Source organism: Pagrus major, chromosome 13 (assembly GCF_040436345.1).
Source record: "Pagrus major chromosome 13, Pma_NU_1.0".
In the NCBI taxonomy this organism is placed as follows: Eukaryota; Metazoa; Chordata; class Actinopteri; order Spariformes; family Sparidae; genus Pagrus; species Pagrus major.
In genome coordinates this window covers 9,398,088-9,425,017 of record NC_133227.1, presented here as the reverse complement: position 1 = coordinate 9,425,017, position 26,930 = coordinate 9,398,088, and the positions used below count along the sequence as shown (strand labels likewise).

The 26,930-nt window shown below is 41.9% G+C and overlaps 1 protein-coding gene across 1 annotated transcript; it reads right to left on the bottom strand.

Annotated features, from left to right (window-relative positions):
- Window positions 1-1,894: 1,894 nt before the first annotated feature.
- Window positions 1,895-25,870, bottom strand: trpc4a (transient receptor potential cation channel, subfamily C, member 4a). Its single transcript, XM_073479651.1, has 14 exons — window positions 25,712-25,870; window positions 24,434-24,652; window positions 20,251-20,391; window positions 19,269-19,445; window positions 18,636-18,836; window positions 9,320-9,656; window positions 8,461-8,600; window positions 8,166-8,366; window positions 7,168-7,283; window positions 6,734-6,929; window positions 6,440-6,637; window positions 5,292-5,333; window positions 4,744-4,833; window positions 1,895-2,560 (listed from the first exon to the last, which is right to left on the bottom strand). Exons 1-14 carry the CDS (start codon window positions 25,868-25,870, stop codon window positions 1,895-1,897), a joined length of 2,883 nt encoding a protein of 960 aa, XP_073335752.1.
- Window positions 25,871-26,930: the final 1,060 nt, after the last annotated feature.

Here is a 26,930-nt window from a genome sequence, read left to right as displayed (position 1 = left end):
ACTTATGACCATATTCTGTAACTACTAGGCCATTAACTAAGAGTTTTCCTTCAATCACGTCCTAATTACTGCCTCTTTTATAGTAAGGCGGTTGTTGTACTACAGTCTTAATATGATTTGCTGGGTATGGGCCTCAGAGGGTGGGAGTACCACAAGGCATAAATTCCTAGGGGGCCCCTCCAGCCAGCGTTAATCACCACGATATTATAAATACTGTGACACCAATGAAAACATTTATAAAAACCAATGAAGAAATAGTTTTTTTTTTAATTTCCAATGTTCAAACTGGTGGAATTTTTAAATATAAATAACAATTTAAACCTAAATAACTTCAGCGTCGTCACATTGTTAGTAACCCACATTATAAGGCCAGTGATCATCAACAAACAAAGCACTGATTTTGAGGCAGCATCAGAGGACAGTAAAGGGCCTTTATGGGAGGTTTAAAAAAGTCTGTAGTTGTCAACAAAACACAAAACCACAAGTGTGTGTATCCAAACAAGTCTGAAGGAACTCTTTGTACCTCAAAATATGTTCCCACTGAGGTCATGCTCATAATTAATTCACAGTGGAACTTCTGAGTTAAGTCAATAAGTGCTTTATTATGACTAATAAAGAGCCAATATGCTACTAACATGCATGCAAATAAGCAACTAGTTAATGGTTAATAATTAAACCCAAATCCATAATCCTCCAAAGGGGCATACTTCAAAACATAACTGCAAAAACTCTTACCGAGTATATTTGTCTAATTTCTATCTCATTACACTTAATATCAGACACATCACCTAGAATATAGCATTTTAGTGAGACATAGGACAGATATTTTTACTTATGTAAAGCAACAAACACTTTGTTTTCATTACTCTTTAACTTATTTTTTAAATAATAAGTCACCACAATGTTTAAGCATTCTGTTCATGTCTGCATCTGCCTGCAATCTGCGTTGAACAACAAAAGAAAAAAGCCACATAGAGTGTGTTTTTAGATTTATTTTGGATCTCAGTTTAAATTTTTATAACATCATTCATTCAAACTAACATGACATCTAAAGGTACCAGTTAAAAACAGCAAATTAGTCCAAAATAACTAGATTATTTTCTGCAGGAGTGATAAAACATGAATAATATGTTACTCTTAATGGTTGATAGGCTGTGTCCATGTTGTATATCTCGCATTAGTCTTTGACAGACAATCTGCCGTGCTCTACCCTAGATAGTTACAAACTGTCGCCGTTATCCTCTTCAGCATGATGAGAATCACAATCCCAGGTTTTTGCATAGAAAAACATTGACTGAACTGTTCTGCTGTCGCACGATCAGAGCTGGACGCGTCTTTGAGATATCGTATGTCAGTATAAAGTGTGTAAAGTGCAGAAACGGACAGAGTAAGGCAGAGGGTCGGGTCTAAACAGAATGCATCTATTGCTCTAGTGAGATAAGGATGAAGAGAGTCAAGCAATGTGGAGATAAACAGGAAGGAAGAGAGGTAGAGAGAGATTGATGGAAGAGAGTGTGGTGTATGATGGGTAATTAGAAGGGCATGTGTTAGATAAGGGACACGGAGGGAGAGAGGAGGTTAAAAGGTTCCAGGAAATAATAACTACCTTTCAATTATCTGTCTGTGGGATGAGATAAGATGAAATGACTTTATCCTAAAATCTAAATCGTTGCGATGCTCACGCAGAGCTCCGTTTACCTTTGCTGCATCTCCACTGCTAATATAACAGCATCTAAACTCTGAAACCAAAGGCCTCCCTGAGTCTCCAAAGACCAAGTTTGATCGTCAGTTCAGTGGAAAAGCTCGAATCATCCTCACTTGAAGCTCACGTTGATTGTCAGTCTCTCCGTCCAGCATTACTTGGCCTGGAGTTATATTCATGTATCATCACTTCTTATGCTTCTTTGCTGGATGACCCTGACAAACATCCATCAGCTACTGAGTCACCACAGGGCAAACTCTCTTTGTCCTTCTCCTCAGATTCTTTTTTTCCGCCTTCATCCGAGCTGTTGTTGGCGTTCAAGACCTCGCTATTTTCATTTACTGCAGCGTCTTCCTCCCCCGCTCTCTCCAGGGGTCCTTTCCCGTCTTTACCTCTCGCCCTGTGCTCTTTGTCGTGCCCGTCTGCGTCTGACTCCCCCGCTTCCTCCGACAACGAGTACATCTGTCCCGCGCCTGATGCGTCCTCATTACCGCTCCTGTGGCGTTTCTGGAACAAACCAAAGTCAGTGATATCTTTGGGGAAATTTTTCCTCTGGCTTGACTTCTCGCCAGAGCTCTCATCAGAGACCGGGGACAAGAGTCCATTAGGTAGGCCGTTGGAGGCTTCGGGCGGCCTGGGTGAAGCTGTGGAGCTGCCCTGCTTGAGGATGGATGCGATGATCTTGAATCGGTTGAGTTTGGTCTTCGCCTGGCTGATCTGAGGGCAGGGAGGCACCTCGAGCGAGGAGCCGGAGTCCGCCGAGCTGCTGCTGGCCTTCGCCCCCGGGAGAGCAGGCTTCCCTGTCTTCATCATGCCCATCACCTCGTAACGAAAACTGGAGATATCTTGTTTCAGCTCCTGAGAGAATAAGGCAAAAAGGTGAATGCATTTATTCTAATAATTAGTCCCAGTTGTTTGTATCTGCAGAACACTCGATTCAATTTAAACTCAGTCAATACTAAGTGGATTAAGTGTAATGTATAATTTATGACACAGCAATTTCTTTTTCTAACAAAGCATATGAGAACATTTAAAATGGGTGATTTTGGCTCTTTTTTAAGGCAATAACGTATCTCGGAAAGTCCAAATAACAGCTGACAAATAAGCCGTGTGCATGGAAAATGTAATTATATGGTTCTGACTGATCACAATTCAATTGTCTTTAAACCTGCAGTAACTAATTTGTCTGACCACTTGAGGGTAGCAAATACAAGCTGTAATCACATCACTGGCTCATGCTACTATCACTTTTTAAGGGTGTTTTCACGCCTGTAGTTCGGTTCATCTGGTCCTGAAGAAGGGAAAACATGGTAAACTGTTGCACTTTAGGGCTGCTCTGACTTTTTTTCACAAACGGAACAAGAGTTGTTAACATTATGTTACACAGACTGGTAACTGCATGTTTTTTTTTTGTTTTTTTTTCTTAATTTCCTGTTTTATTTTGTAATGATATCCCTTGCCTCTTGTTGTTACCTTCTACTTCCTGCTCACCTGTGTTCCCAGTGTTCAGTTTCCCTCCTGTGTTCCTGTGCTCCTCTCCCCACCAACACCTGTCTCACATCATTCAGCTTTAGCACTGCCCTGTTCCCAGTGTCTCTCCACCTGCACCGCATCCCCTTGTTAGTTTAGTTTGTAATTAAGCCTGTGTTGTTCCCTCACTCTTTGTTGGTTCATCAGTCCTGTGTCTCCTGTGCTCATGTGCCTGTTCTCCGGTCCTCCTGTGGTCCCTGAGTTCCTGATTTATTCCTTGTGGTTTTCTGGTTTGTCCTTAGTTTTTCTAATACTTTGGTATTTTCCTTTGCCTGCCTTTTTGTTATAATATTGGCATTAAAGCTCACTTTTTGTCTCTCCACCTGCCTGCCTCTGTGTGTCTTGCGTTTGGGTCCCTTTTGGGTAGCTTTTCTATTAGCCCTAACAGTAACTTGATTGGAGATTGTCGTCCTGATCATCAGGACCCATGTGGGGAAATCAAATTTCAGTGATAGACAGAAGTTAATGTCACACTGTAATGATTCTGGTGTGTATATTTAAACTCTTTGGTCTCACAAAGAGCTCACGAAGAAATAACTAATTTAAAGTATTATGAGACTATATATATGAGCTGAAAAAGTACACTGAGGATGATACATGCATGAGAGTCTTCACAGCTTTTGAACTTTTGATCAGGGTAAATACACTGATGTGCATACGTGTTACAAATTAAGCTAATGCTTTGCATAAATGTATGCATGGCTTGCGAAGATCAATTATAAAAATAGCTTCCTGAAAAGATTTCACAACCAACAGATGCATTTATAGTATATTTTAGATGCACCATCACAGACTGAGACCACTGTTTCTTGGCAGTCTCGGCCCACTGGCTTTTTCCCACATGTGAGTGTGATAACTTGAATAAAGGCAAATGTGAATACACCCTAAGTTACTGTTGCCTATTTGCACATCCAGCAGTTTTGAATTAATTAGAATTCATTTGGAGTTGTTTGTGTCTGCATCTGTTGAGCAAACAGTCTAATTTCCCTCTCGTTGTAGCTCAGTTTTTGGTTTCTACCAACTCCTGAGGACAGTATCCGTCCCATTAGCTACTAAATGTGGCACCATAGTAACATTTGCCAGCTAGTTGCTAACTCTGGTTGTCATTTGGTGTTGTGCAGGTTGTGTACAAGTGGGTTTTTAGAGCTCCAGTAGGCATAGAAGCTCCTAACTGGTCTAATGAAACTTCTACCATCTCAGGATCTCCGGTATGGCCGTATAATGGCGTTTTGGATTGAAAGTGAGGAGTTTTTAGACGTATGAAAGCATATCAAAACACACGTGATCAGAGTTGGACGCTATTTTGTCACCATTTATGCATGAGAAACTGTGCTTTGGACCTTTTTTTTTACTGAAATGAATCTACTGGACTTTTGGGAATAAGAGAAGACAGGTTTTGTTGGAGATGCTTCATCAGTGACTTGGTTGGCATGAATCAAATCACAAGAATCTAAGCTTTCTAAAGAAATATAGATTGAGTGCCAACTTAGCGTAGTTGCTGAGCTGCCTACCTTGAAGTTCTCTTCAGTCAGGCCTTCCTCTGTCTTGGCATCTCTGATCATGGCTGCCACGTAACGTTTCACCAGGTTTCTCAGTACCTCCTACATCAGTGAAAAAAATGGCTTTGAATACATTTAAATCTTCTTGTATTGGATGAACGTGTTGCTTCCCAACACAGTGCAAATCTCAAACAATCAGTCAGGAAAAAGATGGCAAATATACACAAGAAACATTTCACGCAACATCTCCCATGAAAATTACTACAACAGCCACCTGCAGACAACGACAAATAGAAAACCCTCAACAGAGAATGGTGATGACAGCCCATTGAGTGTATCTGTTAGGCCTATTATATGTGACATCGTAAAAGCATTTTATTGACGGATTGAAAAGAAGAATATAGAAAGGTGCCAAACAGCAGAATGTGTGATCTGTCACTCACTCACACACACACACACACACACACACACACACACACACACACACACACACACACACACACACACACACACACACACACACATCAACTTCAGCTTGCTTTGAAAGAGATTACATTTACCTGATACTGATGGTTTAACCTCAGGTTCTCTGCTGCTCGCCTCTGCACAGACATCAGATGCCAGACAGGTTGAGTTACAGAAGAGAGAAAAAACATTTTTAGCTTTTCTCCACAGTAGCACTAGTTCGTATTAAACTTTGTTGTCCGTGGGTCTCACTGCATGTGGCCCCTGAGCCTTGTGGCAGAAAACAGACTCTGAAAGACTCTAAAATTAGTTTTTTATCATCTAAAGAAGTGGATTCTACTGTTTCGGAGTGAAAGTAATTATTATTTTAATTATTAATCAATCTGTTTTCCCAGTGGTGTTACCATGGCGGTGTTTTATTTCACCATCAGTAAGAAAAAAGATATTCAGTTTACTGTCATATAGATAGACTGAAGAAAAGCAGCAAATCCTGACATTTGAAAGCAAAGCACTTTGCTTTAACAATGACTGAAATGATGAATCGAGTGCAGTTAATTTTCCCGCTGATCGACTAATTGGTTCAGCTCTGGTACCATCACAAAATGACCAGACTCACAAACAAGAGCGACTAATGGCAGCTTTTAAGAAACCTAGACTATAAACTTAAATAAAATAGCACATGTTCAGAGTGGATTATGGATTTGCTGTGTAAAATTTTAGTACAAAAGTTTTCCCACCCGACTGTTTCTGAAGTTCCCTTGTCAAACAAACAGACCTGAAACTCATATAAATGTGTCTTTAAAGGGTAACTCAACCAACTTTACAAATTAGAGTGTTTACAGGTCTTGGGGAGCACTACTGCATATGTGGAAAAAGTACCAAAAAAGCCTTTGAGGCTCCAGAGTAATCTGATAACTGCTTCCAGTGATGTCACTCAGTGGCATTGTGGGTAATGTAGGCAGCAGGTTTTGAAAAGGAAGAAGAATTAGTGGCTCTTCTGTATCGATTGTTTCTAGACAGTCCATAATGAGTGCTACGCTAGACTGCTTTTAAAACCTGGCGTCAACATTACCCACAATGCATCTTAGCCACTGAGTGACATCAGTTCATCAATTTATCAGATTACATGCAGCTTCCTCTGGAGACACAAAAGGCTTTATGCTATTCTTTCTCACATATGCAGTAGTACTCCCAAAGACCTGTAAACAGGAGTTAACCTTTAAGTATTAACCAGTTCACTTACTCCGAGAGATCCAATAGTTTCAGCCCGCTTTGAGCTCATCCTCCTCTTGCACACCTGCTTCTTGATCCAACAGATGAGGTACCAGAACGACTTGGGGCTGGGGATGATGTTGAACGGAGCTGGCAGAGTGGCCCCTTCTTCAAAGTAACTCATCCACAGCTTTGTCCGGGCAAACTTCCACTCGATGTCAGCGTGATCCTGCAACCAAGATCAAGGCACATGAAACGCACTGCACGACACAAGCATCATTCACGCCACACGGTCATGTCTGCAGTATGTTTGATCTGTGCTCACAGCAATGTGCTGGTACGAGTTGTTCATCATGGCTATGAGCATGTTGAGGAGCACCACCAGTGAGATGATGTTGTAGGTGCCGAACATGGTGGCGCCGACAAACTCAGTGAACTGATGGTCTGCATCCACGTTGGTCACATACAGGCTGATCAGACCGAAGATTGACCAGAAGAGAGACTGTAGGGTCTCAAATAACCTGCGGCAGAAATACACGGGCAACATTTTATCAATTGAAGGGTTTTGCTTGAGAAAATTCAGCTTTAACATCAGTTTCTCTTGGCAACTGAAAACTTTTTAAGCGTTTTCACACTTTTTTGCAACCAGCAACAGCAAAATACACAGACTCACAGCTCTCTCTTTCTTTGTCACTCAATTTCACAACATCACACATCCACACTCCACATACAGGCAAGATGAAATTCATGTGAACTTACGTGGAGAAAGCGTTATTCTGCTCCACACAGCGGATGCCTTTGCATTTCCCCTTCTCGGCCTTGGTTTCGTAGTAAAAGTACAGCTGATTGAGCCCGTTAGCAAAGGCCAGCAGGACCTGGAGAAAGAGGGTAGAGTGTATCGATTCAATTATTGAAGTGAACCCATGTGTTCCTTCGAGGGATATCAGACCTGGTCCTAACGGGTGGGTAGCTCTAAACCTGTCAGTTCACACATGGCATTAACATGCTTCCCGACATGCGTCTTGAGTGACCACTTGTGATCAGATCTCACTTCCCCGCTCTATATACAATTAAATGCGTACGTACATCGATGGAACAAACAGATTGGGTGTTTTTTAGACTAATAAATAAATATCTTGTTTGATGTTTGCTGAATGAACAAGAAGGCCCAGACAGTTAAGAATTTGTTGTAGACAGCATTTTTATAAAGACTCAACTCAACAACTCATAAAATTGAGCGATTTTATAAGGGAGTCTGGGGACTGTGGACTGCCTGTATTGGTTTCTGTTTACTATTTGTAAAATGTGACATGTTTAACATGAATAAAATGTTGTCTGCTCTCTTGAATTAAGTGTAAATTATGAAATCAGTTCAAACAGCTGCTAAAAGCTGGGAGGTAAGACGCACTTTAGTCACAGAAGCAGGCATGCTGGTACAGCACTGACACTTTTTACAAAAAGATACAACTCAGTGTATTGCATTTAATGCCAAATTTCCAGGAAGGTATGAATGATTGAAAATTTGCCATTGCTGTTTCGCAAAGTTTGTTAAGTTTCTCCTAACTCAACAACTCTTAAAATCGCACCATTTGTAAGGGAGTCTGGATCTGAAATGTTCGTTTTTAGAGCTGTCCACCAATGATCGTATCGCTCAGGACACATGTTGATACCAAGTGTGAACAGCCTCTTTGTCATAGTTACTGTACCCTACTTTATACTATTGTATTCATGTCTATATTCCCGCTTTGTGTGTTTACCAGACAGTAGATGAAGAGGAACTTCAGGATGTCTAACAGCATTCTCCCCAGAGAGATCTGCAATGGCCCCAGATGAGAGTTGGCTGTGAACAGCGAGATGAGGCGCAGGGAACTGAAAATGTTTGCGATGGCAAACACTGCCTCAGCTACTAGAGTCGGGTGCCACATCTCCCATTGGTTCCTGGGTTTACTACCGCTGTACTGAAGAGGACAAATAATGGTGGACAGATAAAGTGAGACGTCGGGTACACACTACATCGGTCTATTCTTCTGCCGTTCATAAATTATTGGTTACCTTGGTGTAGGCTACAATCTTGAGGGAGATGGTGGCCAGGTACAGAGAGTTCATGACAAAGTCCATCAGGTTCCACCAGTCGTGGACGTAGTCCTGAAAACCACCATCCCACATTTGTTTGATCTCTGCCCAGATGAATCCTGGAAATACAGAGAATGTTTGATCATCTGTTCAAAAATAGACTTAGAAATGGACACAGGGAATACTTGTTTCTGATGAGCTGTCAGGTGTAAGCCAGAACAGTACAGAGTTATTTCAGGTATCCAGGGTTGTGAACATGAAAGCCCAATTAATTTCTGCACTGATAAATTTAGGTGAGTGGGAGTTTGAGCACTCTACATCGGATGGGCATGAAACTCCCCTGACTGAGTCACCAGTGCCAAAGATCAGAAACTGTATTACAAAATATCTGGTTACTATATTAACAAGACTAAGAGTCTGCAGCTCTGTGGCGCTGTATCTAGGCACAGTGGTGCCAGGGGTGTCCCTAGTCCTGATCCTGTTTGTCAGATTCATGGACAGGATGTCAAGGTGCAGCCGTCTTGAGGAGAGTGTCCGTTTCGGGAACCTCAGATTTGCCTTCCCTCTCTTATGTTCAGGTCAAAACCCTAACCCCGGGAACATAGGGCCCTTTGTCATGTGCCCATTAAGTACTGATATGATATCTCCATCCCTGTAGCCACACTGGTAGTGTTTATAGACCTGAGGAGAGTAATCAGCTATGACTCCCAAGCAGCATAAAATGACTGCACACCAACTTTACAAAACAGGTGATGAGTCGAACAAAGTAGCCACAGTGTTATTTTAGTACACCAGGACACCCACCTACAGGCCCTCAGTCCTCACCCCTTTTACTCACCCAGCACCCAGGGCAGGATCATCCATTCCACAGTGGTCGGTGCAGGTCCCTGCCTGTCTTGCTCAGTCGTGACAATGTGCTGAGAAGCGAGGAGCAGCAGGAACAGAAAGGTCAGGTAGGACGCCGTGTGGCAGATGAACTTGATGAAGGGCTTGCGGATGAAGAGGCCGTAGCGACTCTTTGGAGCGATGAGGTAGCAGAGAGCAAACGCGGGGTAGAGGAGGCCGATGAAGACGCAGGTGAAGAACTTCCCAGCCCATTGGCGGCGTCTCCAGCCGGGGAACTCGTCATACCAGCGGGATGCCAAAAGCTGCTGGCAGTTTGGCTGAGCTACAAACTTAAAAAGAAATGAAAGAAGGGAGGGGAGAGTTATACTCTTCATCTGTCTGATCTACAGAGAGGACTTCACTAATCTAATGTACGATTGCAGCATCGTAAGCCTTAGGCTGTTTTTACACTGAGCATGATGCCCAAGTGACCACATGCCAGAATTAGCACCTGCAGCAAGTTCTAGTTTGGAGCACACAAACGTGGGAGGAGGATGTGTTGGTGGTGTCAGAATGTGAAGGCTCATCATCAACACGCGTTTAGACAGTAATCAGACGGTCAATTTCACTTTCATCAATGCAAAATATCAAAACTTAGCCAAAATTTCACTTGAATCTTATGTGAATTTAAAGAAAACACTATAAAATCACTGTTAAATGTAATAAAACGAAACACTTTGCAAAACCTTTATCGGTAAACACAGTTTGTTTGCATGATTGCATTCTGTTTTTATTTCTGTTTCACACAGCGTCCCATTTTTTTGGAATTTGGGTAGTATCATGATTTTATATTAATGGGATTTATTTAGTTATTATAAATAAAAATGACTGTATGGTCAGTAAAAAGGAATTTACATCTTCTCAGGGGATCGTGTTTTTTAGATGACTGTTTTGCATTTCTTGTTAATTTTCCTGACAAGTTAAAACAGCACTCCTTCCTGAGAAATCTGAATATGATTTGAGCTTCATCTAAAGCAGACCACATCTAATCCACGACGGGAAAATGCTTCAAAGTCAGCATGCGGGAAATATTTCTGTCCTGTTTTCTGTTGTCTGACACATTTGATGTTTGTGTTTCTGTGGGATCAATACCGTATGTGATGTGTGTGTAGTTGATGCCATGTTCCTCTCTGAGTAACTGAGTGCAGGTGTCAGATCAGCAAGGCCAAAACATCGATGGATCAAAACTGCAGCTGTGCCGTGGAACCGCCTCAGCCAAACAGACTGAAGCATCAGTAGCATCTGGTAATAATCTAGAGATATCTGGGAGACATTCTCATTTAATAAAAAATAAATAAATACCGCATTGTACAAATGAGTTGAACGGCACGGGCACACATGCGAGCGCAAACACACGTACTGAGCATACACTCAGTGTAAAATACCCCGTTGAGCCTCGATGACAGAGTCAAAGTGTAAAGCGGCCCGGTTAGGTGCCAATTCACCAACTCTGCAGTCTGGTTTCCATGGGAACCAGAGATCCCTCCTGCGTTGGGGTCTCGAGTAGAATGGCTCATATTTCCATACTTCAACTACAGCACCGCCACAAAACTTGAGAGGAAGTGCAGAGAGGGAATACAGGAGGGGGTGAATATGATGGATGAGTAGAGAAGCAGAGGGACTGTGGACAGACAAAGAGAGCATTAGGAGGATACTGAAGTGATCAATGATACAACTTCAACTCTTTGTGTTATCCACAACAGAAAGAATAAAGAGGGAAAGGAAAAATGAAAAAAGCCTCTCTGCCGATCTTCTCTTCTCATATGACTCCTTTGAGTATGAACCTTGTTATAGACAAAATGGCTAACCTCATTACGCTGCAACTGAAGGTCTGAAGCGGACCCGCGGGTGCAGGCTAAGTCTTGTAATGAACTGCTTTAGCCCAGAAAATAATAAAATAAAACTGAGTAATTGTTTTAAATTCTGCAGCAGCAGGATTGTTGTGTCTTTTTTAAAGAAAGCTTTGATCATCTGCTCACAGCTGTTCTGTCGCAGGTATTTTGACACTCCATCCCCAAACAAAGAGTTCGTTTTTAGCTCGCATCTTTCACCGCTTGTCAGAACATTATTGCTAATTAATAACAGTAAACAAGAGGTACTTGTGCTGCCTGATGTCTCGCCTTAATCAGGATGATATATTAAACGCTGACAGACATGCTAATGAGGTCACAAATTAAGCTAATTAATGTTATAATTAGGCATTGTACTCATGCCAGCATTTGCCTCAGCATGAGTTGTAATTATAACGTAACCCTCCTGTTCACACTATCTTATTTAAGAGAAAGACAGCGTAGATAAGCAATTAACCTACAGTACCTTCTTATACAGTCTTATACATGGGCCTCATTGGCAGTAGAATAGATAATTAATTTATCATTTATTTCCTGTGTTTATGCTGCGGTGGTATTTTGAATCCCCTTGACTTTAAGGTCCGTTGATTAAGCCACCTTCCTACACAAAAACTTCTGCTCCTATTCTTTTTTCCTGGGCGATGAGAGTCCAAACATGCCCAACACTTCTGCTATTTCACCCACCCTGCATCTGTCACTATCACTTCCAAACCTCAGCTGGAGTGAAGTGTCATATTTGCCCCTAAGTGGCTTGTTCACATAACTCAAAAAGGATCCATCTCCACCCTCCCCACCTCTCTCTACTGTCAACTGTCCAAAAGTGGCAGAAAAGTGCAAGTCAGTAAGTGTGTGAGGGAACAAGTGAGGGTGCTTTCTAGCTCTTTGATGACGGCGTCCCCCGCAGCTTCACCGACATTAAAGGTCTGCCCGAACTCTTCTCTCCCACTTTCACAGAGGCACGTTGACAGGCAGGCAACGTGCTTGTTGCTGGTTGTTTTAGCTGCTTTTTGCTTTGGAGTTGAAATACAGGACTCTCATCACACGAACAATTTTAAATCTATGTTCAGTTTGAAAAATAAATCGGAATAAATTTTAGGAAATTCACGAGATTTATCGAGATCTCTAAACTTGATTCTTCAATCTGCGTTCGTCCTGTTGTACCTGTATCTGTTCTGTACGGTTCCAGGGCGGCATTCCGAAGGGCCGCCATTCCGAACGTTCACTTTCATGTTTCGGAGTGCCGGCCCTTAATTATTTTTGAAAAAAGGGCGCCATTCCGAACCTGAAACCCTAACCCTAACCCTAACCCGGTCGGAATGATGGACCGTCGGAATGGCGGTCCTTCAGAATGGGGGTCGCCCCCCGTTCTGTACTGGCTAGCTAGCTCGCTGTTATGGACAAGAGAAGACGTTTATTTGATATCCAGTTTTAGATCAGTTGGAGGCACTAATCGCATCACTGGAGCAGAGGCTACCGTGTTCTTTGTTAGCTAATACATGGTCAGGGAAAATGAAAGCTAACAGGGTAATGTCAGTGTAAGCTTCTCCAACAGATGGAAGTAAATGTTAGCTACTCCAACAGGCTAAAATGGGTGTTCAACGTGCTAGCATCAGTGTTAGGTTTTCCAATGGACTAATTGTGTTAACTTTAACAGTTGGCCTACTGTTTGAGTAGTGTACCTTCCAGTCATTTCAGCGTTCATATTGTTCCCATCTTCATCCTTCATACAGACCTGACAACACTAAGCTGAGGAAAAACTTCAGTTGGGACGGTTCTGTAATGGCTTAATTCATATAAGATAAGAGAATCTCCCTCCTAAATACAGTAAGTTAACATCTTAACTGAGTTAAAAAAGGATGTCAGACTTAGGAAGCTTCTGCCATGAGGTTCATACGAAGTCCATAACTTTGAAAGAGAATATTTCAAATATTTTTCAAAGGGAGAAAAAGGCCTGATAGTAAACAAATATCCCCAAATCTTCTGCACAATCTGGACACTCGAACACGGAAAGTGTTTCCATTCTTGAGTGTGTAAGAGTTTTTATGCCATCATTTTTTTTACAAGTTTACATCTGCGAGGATACTAAAACCTCTCCATGACAGGAACTATCAGATGACTGACAGAATTTCTGAATCAATCCACACACTATCTGTCTGCCTGTCACCTTAAATGCATCGGATCTGGTCTCTCCCTTATAAAACCAGGGTGTTGATGGACTTCACATGACACCGCCAAAACAGCCCGAACATGAAAGCTGCTTCTAAAAATATCCACTTTGAAAATGTGTCCCAGTCAGAGTATGTGTGCATTCAGCTGCGGTAACAATCAGATTTCATAAAGCAGCAGTAGTGAGATTATTTCACCTGCGCTGAAATACAACTAAACTTGTGTGAGTATTTTTCAAACCGCAGTGGGAACGAGCAGTGTTATCTCTTTCTCTTGTTTATAGAGAACGATCGTTTGAAGGCTGAACATTGCTCAACAAATCGTGATATCTGTTGCGCTGAATTGCTGAAACAACTGCATGCTAATGGTCCATCACTACATAACACATATTCCTGTCAGTGCAATTTCATCTCCATTTAATGGAGACATTAAATGGAGATGAAAATGAACAGTGAAACAGTGAATTGCAGTTTTTATGGGATATCACAAGGGGGCAACGTCAAACTACAGCATGCACCATTTAGGTTTCTCTGGGAATTTCAAATATTTTTTCATATATTTTTTAATTTATTTTTGCTCTCACTGTGAATCCTCACCTATATCTTTGCAAGTATACCAGTACAAATGAGAGTAATCCACTGTTGAAACCCCCAGGGAGGTAAAGGGGATAATCTCCACTTAAATGCGTTTGTGTTACTGATCATATTTATCTGATTTGGCCTCCTGCTGCCTCAGAGCGCAGGCTGCTCTGTTAGCTCAGCTCTTTAGACTAAAGGCCTGTGGAGATTTCTCTTCACACCGTTATAAATTGCCATCCTAAACCCTGCGAGCACAGCGGCAGCAAAGCCCAAAAACACACACAGATTCCAGGATAAATACAAAAAAAACGTAACAAGCGATTGCAAACACACATAAGAGGGTTAAAGAGGAGAACTGTCCTTTACTTTGTTCAGTTTAGGGTCAAAAACATGAGTCACTGCAACACTCATCAACAGCCAGGACTATAAAAAAAATATCACACATTCTGGCTGAATGTCGGGCCAATTATAAGAGCCTGAGTGTTTGTCTGAAAGAGATGAGTGGTGATCACAGCCCAGACAAAAAGCCCTAAACACAGTGAATGCTCCCTGCGAAAAACAGCCAAATGAGCCATTGCAGTCCAACTGAGTGTCCACTTAACCCTTGATGCCTCACAAGGGGCAAAACCCTGTCTGGCTTAAAGATCATCTCTCGCAGGCACGAAAGCAAAAGCTATAAATACGTCGGTGTGTGTGTGTGTGTGTGTGTGTGTGTGTGTGTGTGTGTGCACATTTACTCTGTAAAGATGTCATCTTCCTGCAGCGTTGTTATATTGCCAGTTTTACAGCCAGCTTAACTATTCCCATTACAGATTGAGTATATAGCCAATATTGTTAATGATGTGTACTTCACACCTTTTATTTCCTTTCTCTGAACCAATGAAAGAAAACAGGTCTGAGTAATCCCACAAAATGTTTCACCTAATGGCTCAGTACCTGCTGTTACTGTTGCGTGGCTGAATTTATATAAAATCCAGTTTAACAACGCTACTTTTGCAAGATTGCTATATTCTTGCCACATAACAGCATCACTACATTTTGTGGCAATTAAACATTTCAGATTTAATAATCAATGCATGAACATTTTAGATTGAGGAATCGATGTATAGACTGATTCTCTGTGCCTTAGTTGTGATGGAGTAATTTAAGCGTCAGCTGCCAGTCACTGTCTCGCATAACATTAAAAGGCCGCTGATCAATACCTGACCGTGTGACTGATGAGGTCAGCCTTGTCATGAGGTCTGCAGAGAACGCTACACTCGGGTCTTCTCTCCATGCTGCATGTGTTTAAGAGATCTGATTCATCACACCGAGTCTGTAAATTCTTCAGAAAATCAGCAACTCTCAAACTTCAACAAGGAGAATCTGCACTATACTATTCTCCACGAAAATCCCTAAATAAAATCAATTGTCTGTAAGTGATATCAAAACAAGCGGAGCAAAATCTCCCAATGCAAAGATTTTTGCTTCCAATAAAAATAAACATATCGCTGGGATTGGTTTTAGAAATGAGGGTTTGAGTTTGCTTCACTGGAATGAAGAAAGATGTAACTCGATTTTAGAAAACACTTGAAACTAATTTGGAAACACGCTGAGATGCAGCGGGCTAAGATGAAAAATGATTTACAATCGTTTCAGGACAAACCTTTTATAAGAAGGAGACTTTTTACCTTGAATGCACTCCAGCACTGTTTAACACACACACACACACACACACACACACACACACACACACACACACACACACACCACCACTGAACGAGCATTTCCAGCAGAATAACTTTACCTTGAAACGACTGCTAGCTGGAGGATGTTTATCATTTGAAAAGGGCAGCTGGGTGGACTGTTACCCACATCATGAGACGCCGTCCTCCATCAAAGTCCCAGCGCAATCGAAGGGTGTTATTGATAGGGTGCGGGAGAAGGGCATATTGGAACATCTCCCGGATAATTAAAACACTCCTGGGGAGAGGAGATGCGTGGAGGAAAGGCAGCGGGAGTGGATGTTTGTTCACAGTGTGCGATGACAGATTTACTGCCAACCGCTGAGAGACGGGGTACGTTGACAGGGGACCGTCCATCATCATGTCCACCTGTGCCACTTGCAGTACTCCCAATTGTCCTTTCGTGACTCAACAAACTCATCTGCCAACCCGCGTCTGGACGCACAACAACTGGATGGATGACGGAGAGAACGGCTGCTTCATAAATCGAGACGCCTCCAAAAGTGCATCTGCTCTGACAGCCGGGGAGAGCTCCCAGCAAGAGACAGCTGAATGAATTATAAGTCGCTCCTGGGAGTAATGTGTCTGCTTCCTCGTCATTTTGCTTCACCTTTATATTCAGCGAAACTATTCTGCAAGGTAATATCTGTTTAACCCTATTCTTGTTGCCTGAGGAAGCCGTCAGCCTCCCCATAACTTGGCAACGCCATTAAATCCAGGCCTCCAGAAAAACATAGCTCATGCATGAATTAGATGATTATCGGGTAAAGCTTTTCTATCTTCCACAGCACTTAGCTTTACAGAGGTATAGATCCTGGCTTTTCTCACTCCCAACACGTCAAATGCAGCAGCGTGGTTAGTGGCCCTATGCGTCAAAGATCGACACTGTAGGTACCTTATCTTGCATCACGAGTTAAAGCTCCTCTCTACTGCAGTAGTATAAAGAGCGAGAGAGTCCGGTTGGTTGGGATGGTAGCGGAAGTTACGTCACTGACATGAACTAGTTATTTTATCCCAAAGTACGATCTTTTCCTAACCCTAACCAAGTAGATTTTTCCTGGGCCCGAACAAAGTGTTTTTTTCTGCCCAAACCTAACCAAGCAGTTTACTTTAAGCCTAAACCTACCCCAATTGTTTTTTGCCTGAACCTAACAAAGTAGTTTTTTTGCCTAAACCTAACCAATAATTTATTTTGTCTAACACCAACCAAGTAGTTTTTGTTTTTTTCTCAACAGCAGCGGTTTGACAATAACATATTAAATTCCAAAAGTCATACTATGTATGCCTACTGTTTGTCAGCACGCTTTATTTTGAAAGTCTAACTGGACAATCTATATTACGTATTGTTGGGTACCTGATCACAGAGCCTTTATTTTTAAAAGTTCAACCAGATTTTGCATATAACGTGTTTGTGTTAACTTGACGCAGAGCCCTTCACATGGAAAACTGACACTAGATCGGTAGGGAGAGCGTCATAGTTTGAAACTTAAGGGCACTTACGTAAGTGAGAACCTAAATGTCAGTTAGGCTTTGGGGCATTAAAAACCAAAGTTTAAGTGAAAAAATGCCACATATTTACACTCTCTTATATAGCAGCAGCACACCTTTAATGATATACTGTAAAGGAATTACAACGCACCTTTTAATTAGCTTTTTTCCCCATACTAATTACTCCTGGCTCTACCCACTGAGAAAACATTCACCATGAAACAAAAACATTAAATCAATGAACCATAAAGGAAATATGCCTGTAGAGTTATCAGGTGTGAGCCACTTTCCTCATAATTATTCATATGTGTTTAAAATGCAGTTCAGGTCCGACAAAGTTCCTGAATAAAAAATAATTTACTCACTAGTTTCAGGAAACTGGACCGTGAAAAGTAATCAACACTTCATTACCAGCTGTTATCCAGTGCATTAAAACATTAAAAACAGATGTGAATGTCCTGCATTAAACATCACAGAGCATGCATGTTTAACTGGCTGCACTGCATGTAGAAACTCCAGCAACAGGTGTTTTCAGTGGCAGAATGACTGACTTGACTTGAACACCATTTTGTGTAATTATCTACATGTTTCAAGAAAATCAAAACCCTACATCTAGAGCCGCAGTCGCGGTTTCATTATGACATCAAGTATTACGATGCAGCTGCAGTGCTTTGGTAATGGGATTCAAGCTTTGCCTATCTATCATCTGTTTGAGCTGCCAAATTGAAAACAGATAAAATCCGATCCAAACCAGCGTCTGGCACCATCAACAAAGAACCTGATGCTAATCTAACATCATTACACCGGCTCATGTTGGCTGCCAATGACACCTGTGAGAAGACGTTGGCTCGGTGCAGCATTAACTCAAGGCTTGGCTGTCTTCCCCCGGCAACATACAGTGAATGTTGCCTGGGGCATGTGGCACTGATACCGACAACAAGCTGTACAGTAGATAAAGCGGTGAACAGTACTGGACAGAAAGAAAAAGAAATAGGAGAGGGAAATCTAGGGAAAGCATGATGACAAGATGTGACTTCCTCTATATTACAGAACCCAAACTGTGATATTGAACTCATATCTTGCTCGCGCAACTCTGCTGAGGTGAAGGGGGGGCAGGTGCACAAGACTGAGCGATGGTGTGTTTGTGAGAGATCATTTTGGTGATAGCCAACAGGATGATATTCCCCTCCTTCCCATCACGGCAGCCTCCAAAATACAGAACCAAGACATAACTGTTTCTGTTCCATTGCTTTTTTGTTGTTTGTCCTTTAGAGACTACTTTATTCTTCTGTTTAAAATGGCAGAGTGAGCATCTAATTAACTCCAGAGCTCACACTGCCTTCTCGTCTCACGGCTTTTCCCACCTGATCCACTCAAAAGAATTTAGATCAGACTTAAATCATGAGCTGAATGGGTAAAAGTGAACGCAAGGCTGATGAATGACGATTAGGTCTCAAGCTTACCTCTTTTTGGTGGTACTTGATAGCCAGTTTGAGTCTTGCCAGGTCGTTGTTCCCCTCCTCGTCCAATAAGTTGATGTCGTCCCGGTAGTTGAGGATCATCTCCAGCTCTCTGGAGCTTCTCGTCTGGTCCAGGAGGTCCTTGGCAAACTGCTTACACTGCTGGGACAGCTCCTCGTACTCTGATTTGAATTCATTCTCCACCTTAAAATGAGTGCACGCAGAATACAGATCAACACCACGAGTCATGCAAGAACCTGGCAGCTGACATGTAAGTCAACATATCCGGGAACATATGAAGAGAGAGGTCTAGAAAGTGGTGTTTGCCTCTAGGCATTTTGTGTTATGAAGCTGCTGAACTTTAGGTTTTAAAATAATTAAACTTTATATATTGTGAATTATAGCATGCATGGTTCCTGTTTTTTTCTACATTTTTATAGCTGACCCTTGTGTATTTTACACCCTTTTCACCAAATGACATTTACCAAGACCAATTTATATTAACACTTGGCTAATAAATAGACACTGAATGTCACACAATGGTATCATGAAAGGGCACGCAGATGTTAATTAAAGCAACATTCAGCGCTTTAAAATCATTTCCCACGTTTCATTAGCTGGCTCTCTTGTCCTCACCTTGCTGAGCTCCTGCAGCTCCCAGCTGAGCCTGAACGCAGTGAGGAAGGGGTCCTCGCTGGAGAGTGCAATTAGGGAGGGACTCGACAGCGCTTTGTAGATGTTGAGGCGTGAGCGAGAGTGCCGCAGGCTGTCCACGTCTGAACTAGACACACACTCCACACAGTTGCAGCGCACCTGCAACATCAAACAAAGCATGGACGCATTTTAATGAGGCTTCCCGGTGCCTCGTAATGGGTCACTTTTCTGTCTACTGTAGCAACGCAAGCACTGTCAGCACTGTCATGTCTGGGTATGATGTTTTCATACGTTAAAGGCCAAATCAGTTGAATTTTTCACCTTGTAAAATGTGCACATTTACACACTGTATTGAAGCTTTTCACTTACAGTTAATACACTGATTATAATATAAAAAGCACAAATGTTTACAAACATTAATCAAGTAAACAAACATTTAACAGCAGCAGAAAACATTAAAGGTGATATATGTTAGACTTTTAGTTTAAAATGTTAAAAAATGAACAAAGTTGAAGTTAGCATGCTAACAAACTAGCCCCACGCCACACTGGAGTCAGCTAATGTGACTTACTAGCTAACAGCAGCTCTTGTTAGCAGTAGTTAGCTGTTACTCTGGTGATATGCTGCCCCCCATTTCTTTGGAATAGAAATTTTACATATTGCACCTTTAATAAATTCAGATTTAGTTGGTAATTATTTGATTATATTTTTAAAAAATACAATCCATGTCAACTACTATATATGTGACATTGTGTAGCTTGGTATCATATGAATTGATTCTATTGATGTGGCTGATACACGACTTTCATAACCCCACTGGATAACGTCAAAAGTGCAACTTGAATCAAGACTTTCGTTTTACCCCTGAATGGTTGTTGACATGTTGAGGAAATGGGGGATTCACGCTGATAATAACCATAAACACTAATGCAATTCATACCACAAACACATTTAGTTTACCCACCTCATGTGGCTGCGGCATAGACACGCCTTTCTGCACCAGGAGCTTGATAATTTCATAGTTGTTGGTGTGTGCAGCGAGGATGATGGGAGTGATGTCAGGGGTGAAGTCGGAGAACTGCTTGTCCAATAAGATAGGAGGAACCTTTCAGGGGAGAGGAGAGAATAAAAGCTTTAATGACATGGAATGGAGTTCACAAAGCCCACCAAGTCATCTATTTAGACCTCAGGGTCTTTTTTCCTTTCTGTCAGGTTTAACTGACACCCTCAGTTCACTTTAGAAGTAATTGGTTTGGTTAAACACAGAGCTTGAAAGACCCTCTGCCCACCTCAGAGTGCAGTTCGAAGGTCTATCCAGTGAAATTAAATGAAATAAGCAGGATCAAAAAACAGCTGTCTGAGCTTTTGGCAGCTGCAGTAAAAAAATGTTAAAATACCATCAAGAATTTATGCCCTTGGTCAAAGTCGCAGATTCCATCCATAGCAAGAGTACAGTAAAGGATATAGACCACAGTGTAGTGAAAAGCATCAGTCTTTCACACATTTCAGAGGGAATCATTATTCTCAGAAAGAAACTCATTCCACCTATCCCTCTTATCACCCTCTCCAGCTAAGCCCTTTTGCTATTCCCATGTCATTCAGTGCAAATGCACGGCTGCAGAGCAGTAGCCGAAAGCTGGCCCACTTCACCTCTTTTAAATGAAGGCTTATTATCTGATTTCCGTGTTGAGGGAGAAAGGGAATAGAGAGAGAGAGAGAGAAAAGATAGTCGGGGTATGGTTGGAGGATAAACCTGCGATAGGTGGCTGCAAACAGAAGATGTATGAGAATAAGAATGAGGAGCTTGTGTTCTGGTGAGAGAGATTCACCAAGATGAATGTTAAAGTCATTTCAAGTTTAAAGGCTAATAACAGATGTACAAAATGTGTTCTACTAGTCATCTTGTCCATTTATACAAACACACTAAAATATTAAATCAATGTAAAGATTTAAATATGGGATTTAAATGTAGCTGTATGCCAAATCATGAATCTGAATCATAGCTACAGGGACGTCTGCTACACTGCCAGGCTATTTAGATTTAGCAGAGCTGTTTTTTTCCCCCTCCATTGTTATATTGAGCTGCTATTTCTGTGGTTTATCGATTGACCAAGATGTTGGAGCATCAGAACAGATTTTTTTTCAAACAAAGGAAACAGGTAAGTAGGAAAAGCGTTGGCTGTCTCACCGGCTGTCTCAAGTCACTGCCGTTTGGTTTTTACCTCAATGAAACACACCTTCGGCTTAAGTAAACGTATGGATTTATCTGGGTTTGAACATTGTTGGAAAAAACTACACAACTCAAAGGCATATCCTTTTTCAGACATTTTAATACAAAATTATTACATATTATATCTTCAACTTAAAACCAAAAATGCTGATCAAATGGGGTTGCTAGAGGGAAAGTCAGGGTATCACTGTGGACACATTTCTGTCTGGACCAAAGTGGTGGACTGACTGACCAACCATCAGACGGACTGACATCTCCATCCATAGAGGTAGGACGACACTTTTTGCTGGTTTGCTGATATATTCATAAATTACAAAGTTATAAGAGACAATAGATGTGAATGCACATTAAAGAAAAGATGTGAGATTTACTGCCCTATGGGGTTGTGTTAGAAATGTTCCACCTCAAAGTCGTCTATTATGAGTAGAAACAGAAATAGCATCTTTGAAACTCCGCTCTCTGAGGAACGGCATATGAAGAATCGTTATGCGTGGGATTTCAGGATTTCGTCATCCTACTGCACCGAAAAAGTCATTTTTATCATGTGGACATCAATTACTCGTGCAGTTTACTCTCTCAGCAGTCACAATTGCAGCAGCAACTCCAAAGAGTGGCGTGGAGCCACGTCTGAGAGTTGTCATATTTCGCAGAGGAGGGTGATCTAATAAGCTATATACTCCGCTCTCCATGTGGGAGGAGGAGGGACATCAAATAATCGACATCAAACAGCCCTGGCCTGTGCCCAAGCACAGAGCAGGAGGAGCGCAGGGTGCTAGATGTGCAGTTATGATAATAGCGGCGAAAAGGAGCGAAAATTATAGCCCACTTGTCCGCGTAATGCACATGTGTTACTCATATCAGAATGAGGCACTCACCATCAGCATATTGATGAGAAATGCAACATTAGCATCCGTGTGGTTCTGCTTCCACCGCGCTCCTTTTTTCTAGCCTCCCCACTGCTTCTCACCTGTCATCCTACAACATCACATATGCTGTTTGGAAAAAGCTGGTATAAAATGGGACGCTGAGCTGTTTTGTTTTTGAATGACGCTGCAGAAAATAAGCTCAAGTCTTTGTGGACTGAAGCAAGATCACGCTTACTTTACATAGCGCTTTGTGTTATATGTAGGCGGAGGAGGGATCCCCTTATGTAACTATGTTTATGTACGAATGAAGCAGGTTGCACAGACCGATGGAAAAACAATGAGGACAGAAAAGACTGACAGAAAAAGAACAAACAGCAAAGCAGAGGCGCCCGAAGGCCCTTTTAATTGAGAAACGCTGTGAGCTCGGGTGTTTGTGCCTCCGACAGATGCATATCTGTACTCAGAGGATAATACATGAATCTGTTTAAAAAGCCAACATCCAATGGGCTCCTCAGCAGAAAACAAATAAGCTGCAACACTTGCAAATGATTGCGAACAAATCATTCAGACAGCCGGCAAAATAGAAAGACAAATACAAACAATTCCAGCAAAGCATAAAATTAATCTCGTCATTAATAAACCTCGCGAAAGATAAGATGCACTTTTCCCAGACAGGCTTTTAATATAATCAATGATCTTCTCCTGGGTCAATTTGGTAGAGCTACAAGTGCTTTATTTCCACAACCTAGTCATGCGATGGGAAGAGGCACAATCTTACGAGGGCATGAAGGTGAAGAGGAAATGTGGAAGCTGATAGATGTCACAGCTGAGGGGTTCCAACTGGAAATTGCCGGCCTCTGTATCTCAGTCCCTTCCGCATCCATTTAGCAAACGGGCCTGAGCTTTCTTTTGTTTCCTCACTTAATTTTCATTTCACTTTATTTTATTGAAGCCAAACAGGCAGGACACAACAGGGCACCAGCATCTCCCCTTTAGGTGATAGATGAAGACAAAAAACATCTGCTCCGTTGTGGTTTATGGTGCATTACTGCTGATAGGAAGAGGGGAAGAAGAAAAGCATGTTTGAGCGCGTGTGCCGTACATGTGTGGCAGGAACAAGCAAAAGAAAACTCTTCTTGAGTGGAGAGTAATCAGTTGCAAAGGGGCATCAATTTGAAATTAATTTAACTGCGTTTCTTTTCGATTACAGTAATTAAATCTCTAAGAGGCAGTTCTTATCGACTAGAGGAAGAGGTTTATTTATGAGCAGCAGTGTTTTACAATGGCGAACTAATCTAAATCCTAAGATTAAAAAAAAAAAGACACTAAATGTACATCATATTTTCTCTCCAAACATGCTCATTAAATCTCGTTCTGTAAAACCTGTTCCTTTTTCCCAACGACAGATAAAAGCTTATGAAGTCGGCTTTTTGAAGTGTCAGCTTTTGTTGTTGCCAACAATACTGGGTCAATTATTTTGGATGGTATAAAAAGCTCCAGGCAGCAGCGTGCAGCAGTGTGCAGCTTATGAACCACACAATGAACACCAGTATTTTAGTGGCTGATGCTGCACTCAACCATTCATTAAGATCCAAAGTTCCTCCTGTGATTGGACACGAGGGCCGCTGTGCCAATGGCCTCATTGATCAGCTCTCGAGGGTTTGAAACAAATCTCTGCTGTGAGCTTTTTTTTGTGTGAGTCGTGGATGTGTACATTCGTGCAATGTCATATTCTGTTGAGTAAAATATGGTTATTATAGCTCTTACAAATAAAACTGCCGCAGGTGGAAGAGAAATAGGATTAGTGTGTTTTATATACTCCAAAAATAGAAATATATTGATGCTGAAAATACCAACACCATCATATAGTTTGGTTGCATATTAAAAGGGGGGCATGTCCTTTGGAGAGAATGTAAACACCACCAATCCTAGTTTCTCCCCCCCCACAGCCTCCCCCCTCACCGCTGGTGCACCGACACACACCTACCTCATGATTAAAGCACTTTTATTTTGAAAACTCGCTCCACTCCCATCAGTCCCAGACCACTCACCTGCATGCCGCCGCTCGGCTTCTTGTGATTCAGCAGCAGCTCCACAGCTCCCACCACTTCCTTGCGGATTGCGTGCAGCAGGGCATCGCCGACGTAGACGTTGAAGCTCAGCAACAGTTCGATGATTTCCAGGTTCTCGTTCTCGATGGCAATCAGCAGAGCCGTGCGGCCGAGGGGGTCGATGCAGTTGATGTTGATCTTGAAGTAGATCTCTGCCTCCTGAGAAATGAATACAGATGTAATCGGGGTCAGGGTTTGGTTCAGCAGCTACTTTGGTACTTGGTTTAAAAGAAAGTCATTGATTAGATGAAGAATACTCAGTGAAAACATATTGATTTTTCAAGGGAAATGTAAACTCTGTGTTTGTTTGTTTTTTGGGGCTTGTTTCTCAAGTGTAGTTGCTTCTTTGGGCTTGCTGCCATGTCTCCTGTCTCTCCTTTCTAAAATAAAGAGACATTTTCTAGCTTGTTGCAGGAGCTGTCTACACCCCTGTTCCCTCAGCCCGTCCCATTTCCCCATACACAATAAATATGGACGACATTTCGAATCAAAATAGCGCTATTTATGGTGTTTTTATTAGCTTCTTGGCTGACAATGCCAGGGACAAAGTGGGCGAAATGTGGGAAGAAATATAACAAAGACTGGGAAAAGGGGACTGGATTCGACCTCAAGTGGGCGACGAAGTTACTCTGCAGATATTGTAAAATATGTGCGCATCATGCAGATCGTCTTCAGCATGCCGGTTAACATGGGTTGGGTGATAATGTGGCACCTGATATAGTAAATATATTATAAAGACATTATTGACATCCCTAGTAATGGGTTGTATTACTTTGAACTTTGTAACTGTTAAGTGTAATAGATTACTGTTAGGGAGGACTGCAAGTTAAAAAAAATATATATATATATTTTGCTAAAAAAATTGCTATGTGACAGTTCCTCTGTTTTGTTTTGTGTATTTTGACATAATTTGGGGCATCCCAGGCTCTGTGAGATGACCAAACAGCTGGTCTCTAGCAATAGTAAGGGTCCACTAAAGGTCTGACACTCGTCGAGGTAAACAAAGGCCCCAGATGTGATTGGTAATGAGTTGAGGATAATTATGGCTGCACGTTACCCATAAATCTCCCAATCATTTCTAAATCACTCCAATTACATTAAGGCTTCAATATCCATCCATTCATCCGTCCATAATTTAGAGTTTCATTGACTGTATGCGTTCATCCATATACTAATCGAATCATCCATTCGTCCATGCACTTATTCATACACACACACCTCCAGAGCCTGTTTGACACTGGCGTAGTCCCCCTTCTCCACAGCTCCGAGGTAGGCCTTCTCCAAAGGCGACAGCTCCGACTCGGCCCGCACTATTCTCAGCGGGATGCGGTCCCGGTATGAGGAGCTGTCAGTCCGTCGGTAGTATAGTTGTGACATCTCCCCGGGCTTCAGCTTACCAGCACCCTGCTAAGTCTGCTACAGCTGCTGCCAGGCTCGGGGAGTTCACACTAGAAGGGACAGGAGGAAAGGTGTTACAGGGAGGAGACACCTGCTGTTGTTGGTTTTGACTTTCACGAGAAAGAAAAGATGACAAAGAGAGGACGGGGACAGGAGTGAGAGGAACACTCAGGAAGAGAGACGTGAAGCAGGAAGTTAGCATTTATCACCCAGAGATAAGCTTTCAAAGACGCCTGCAACTTCAGTGGAAAGATTTTCACACGTTATAAATTGAATTTAAGCCTGCCGAAACTTGTTTACTGCCTCAAGTTGTAACTGACACAGCATTAATATCACTCAAGCTGTATTTTTTGGTGTGAGAGACGTCTTTTAGTGAAAATGGAGGATTTATGTTTTTGATCTCCAAGTGCTTTGCAGAATTGCATAAATACCGAAAGATACCGAATCTGAGCAGAGACATTTCTCACGTCACTACTTTGATATCTCCGTTGTGATATACAGCATCCGGCTTGAAGTGTCACACCTGAGATGATGGAAATGAGTTACTAATAGCTTTAGTCAGTGTCATTAGCGATGCTTGCTAATTGATCGAGAGCAGCTGATTAGCGGTTGCCTGGTGACAAGAAAATGACGCTTCCAGCTATTTTAGCTGTGCGGCTTCATAGAAACAAGTCGCCACAGTGACACAGTGACACTGAACAGTGATCACCTCCTGACATGGCAACAGTCAAGATCTCTGGTTCTCTGGAATCTGGTGGTGGCATGATGATAAATACTGAACATGTTTCTGTGACAGTTTCATCATAAAAATGAGGTAACTCTTTCTCTGGATGTGGGTCTCCACACAGTGTGCAACCATCATTATGAACTCATTCTACAATCATCATTACGTTTAAACAATCTGTTAGATCTAATCATCTATTATCAATGTCAGTGGTTGTGTTAAAGGGTAACTCCACCAATTTTACACATTATAGTCTGTTTACATGTCTTTTGGAGTTCTACTGCACATGTGAAAAAAGTAGTATAAAGCCTTTTG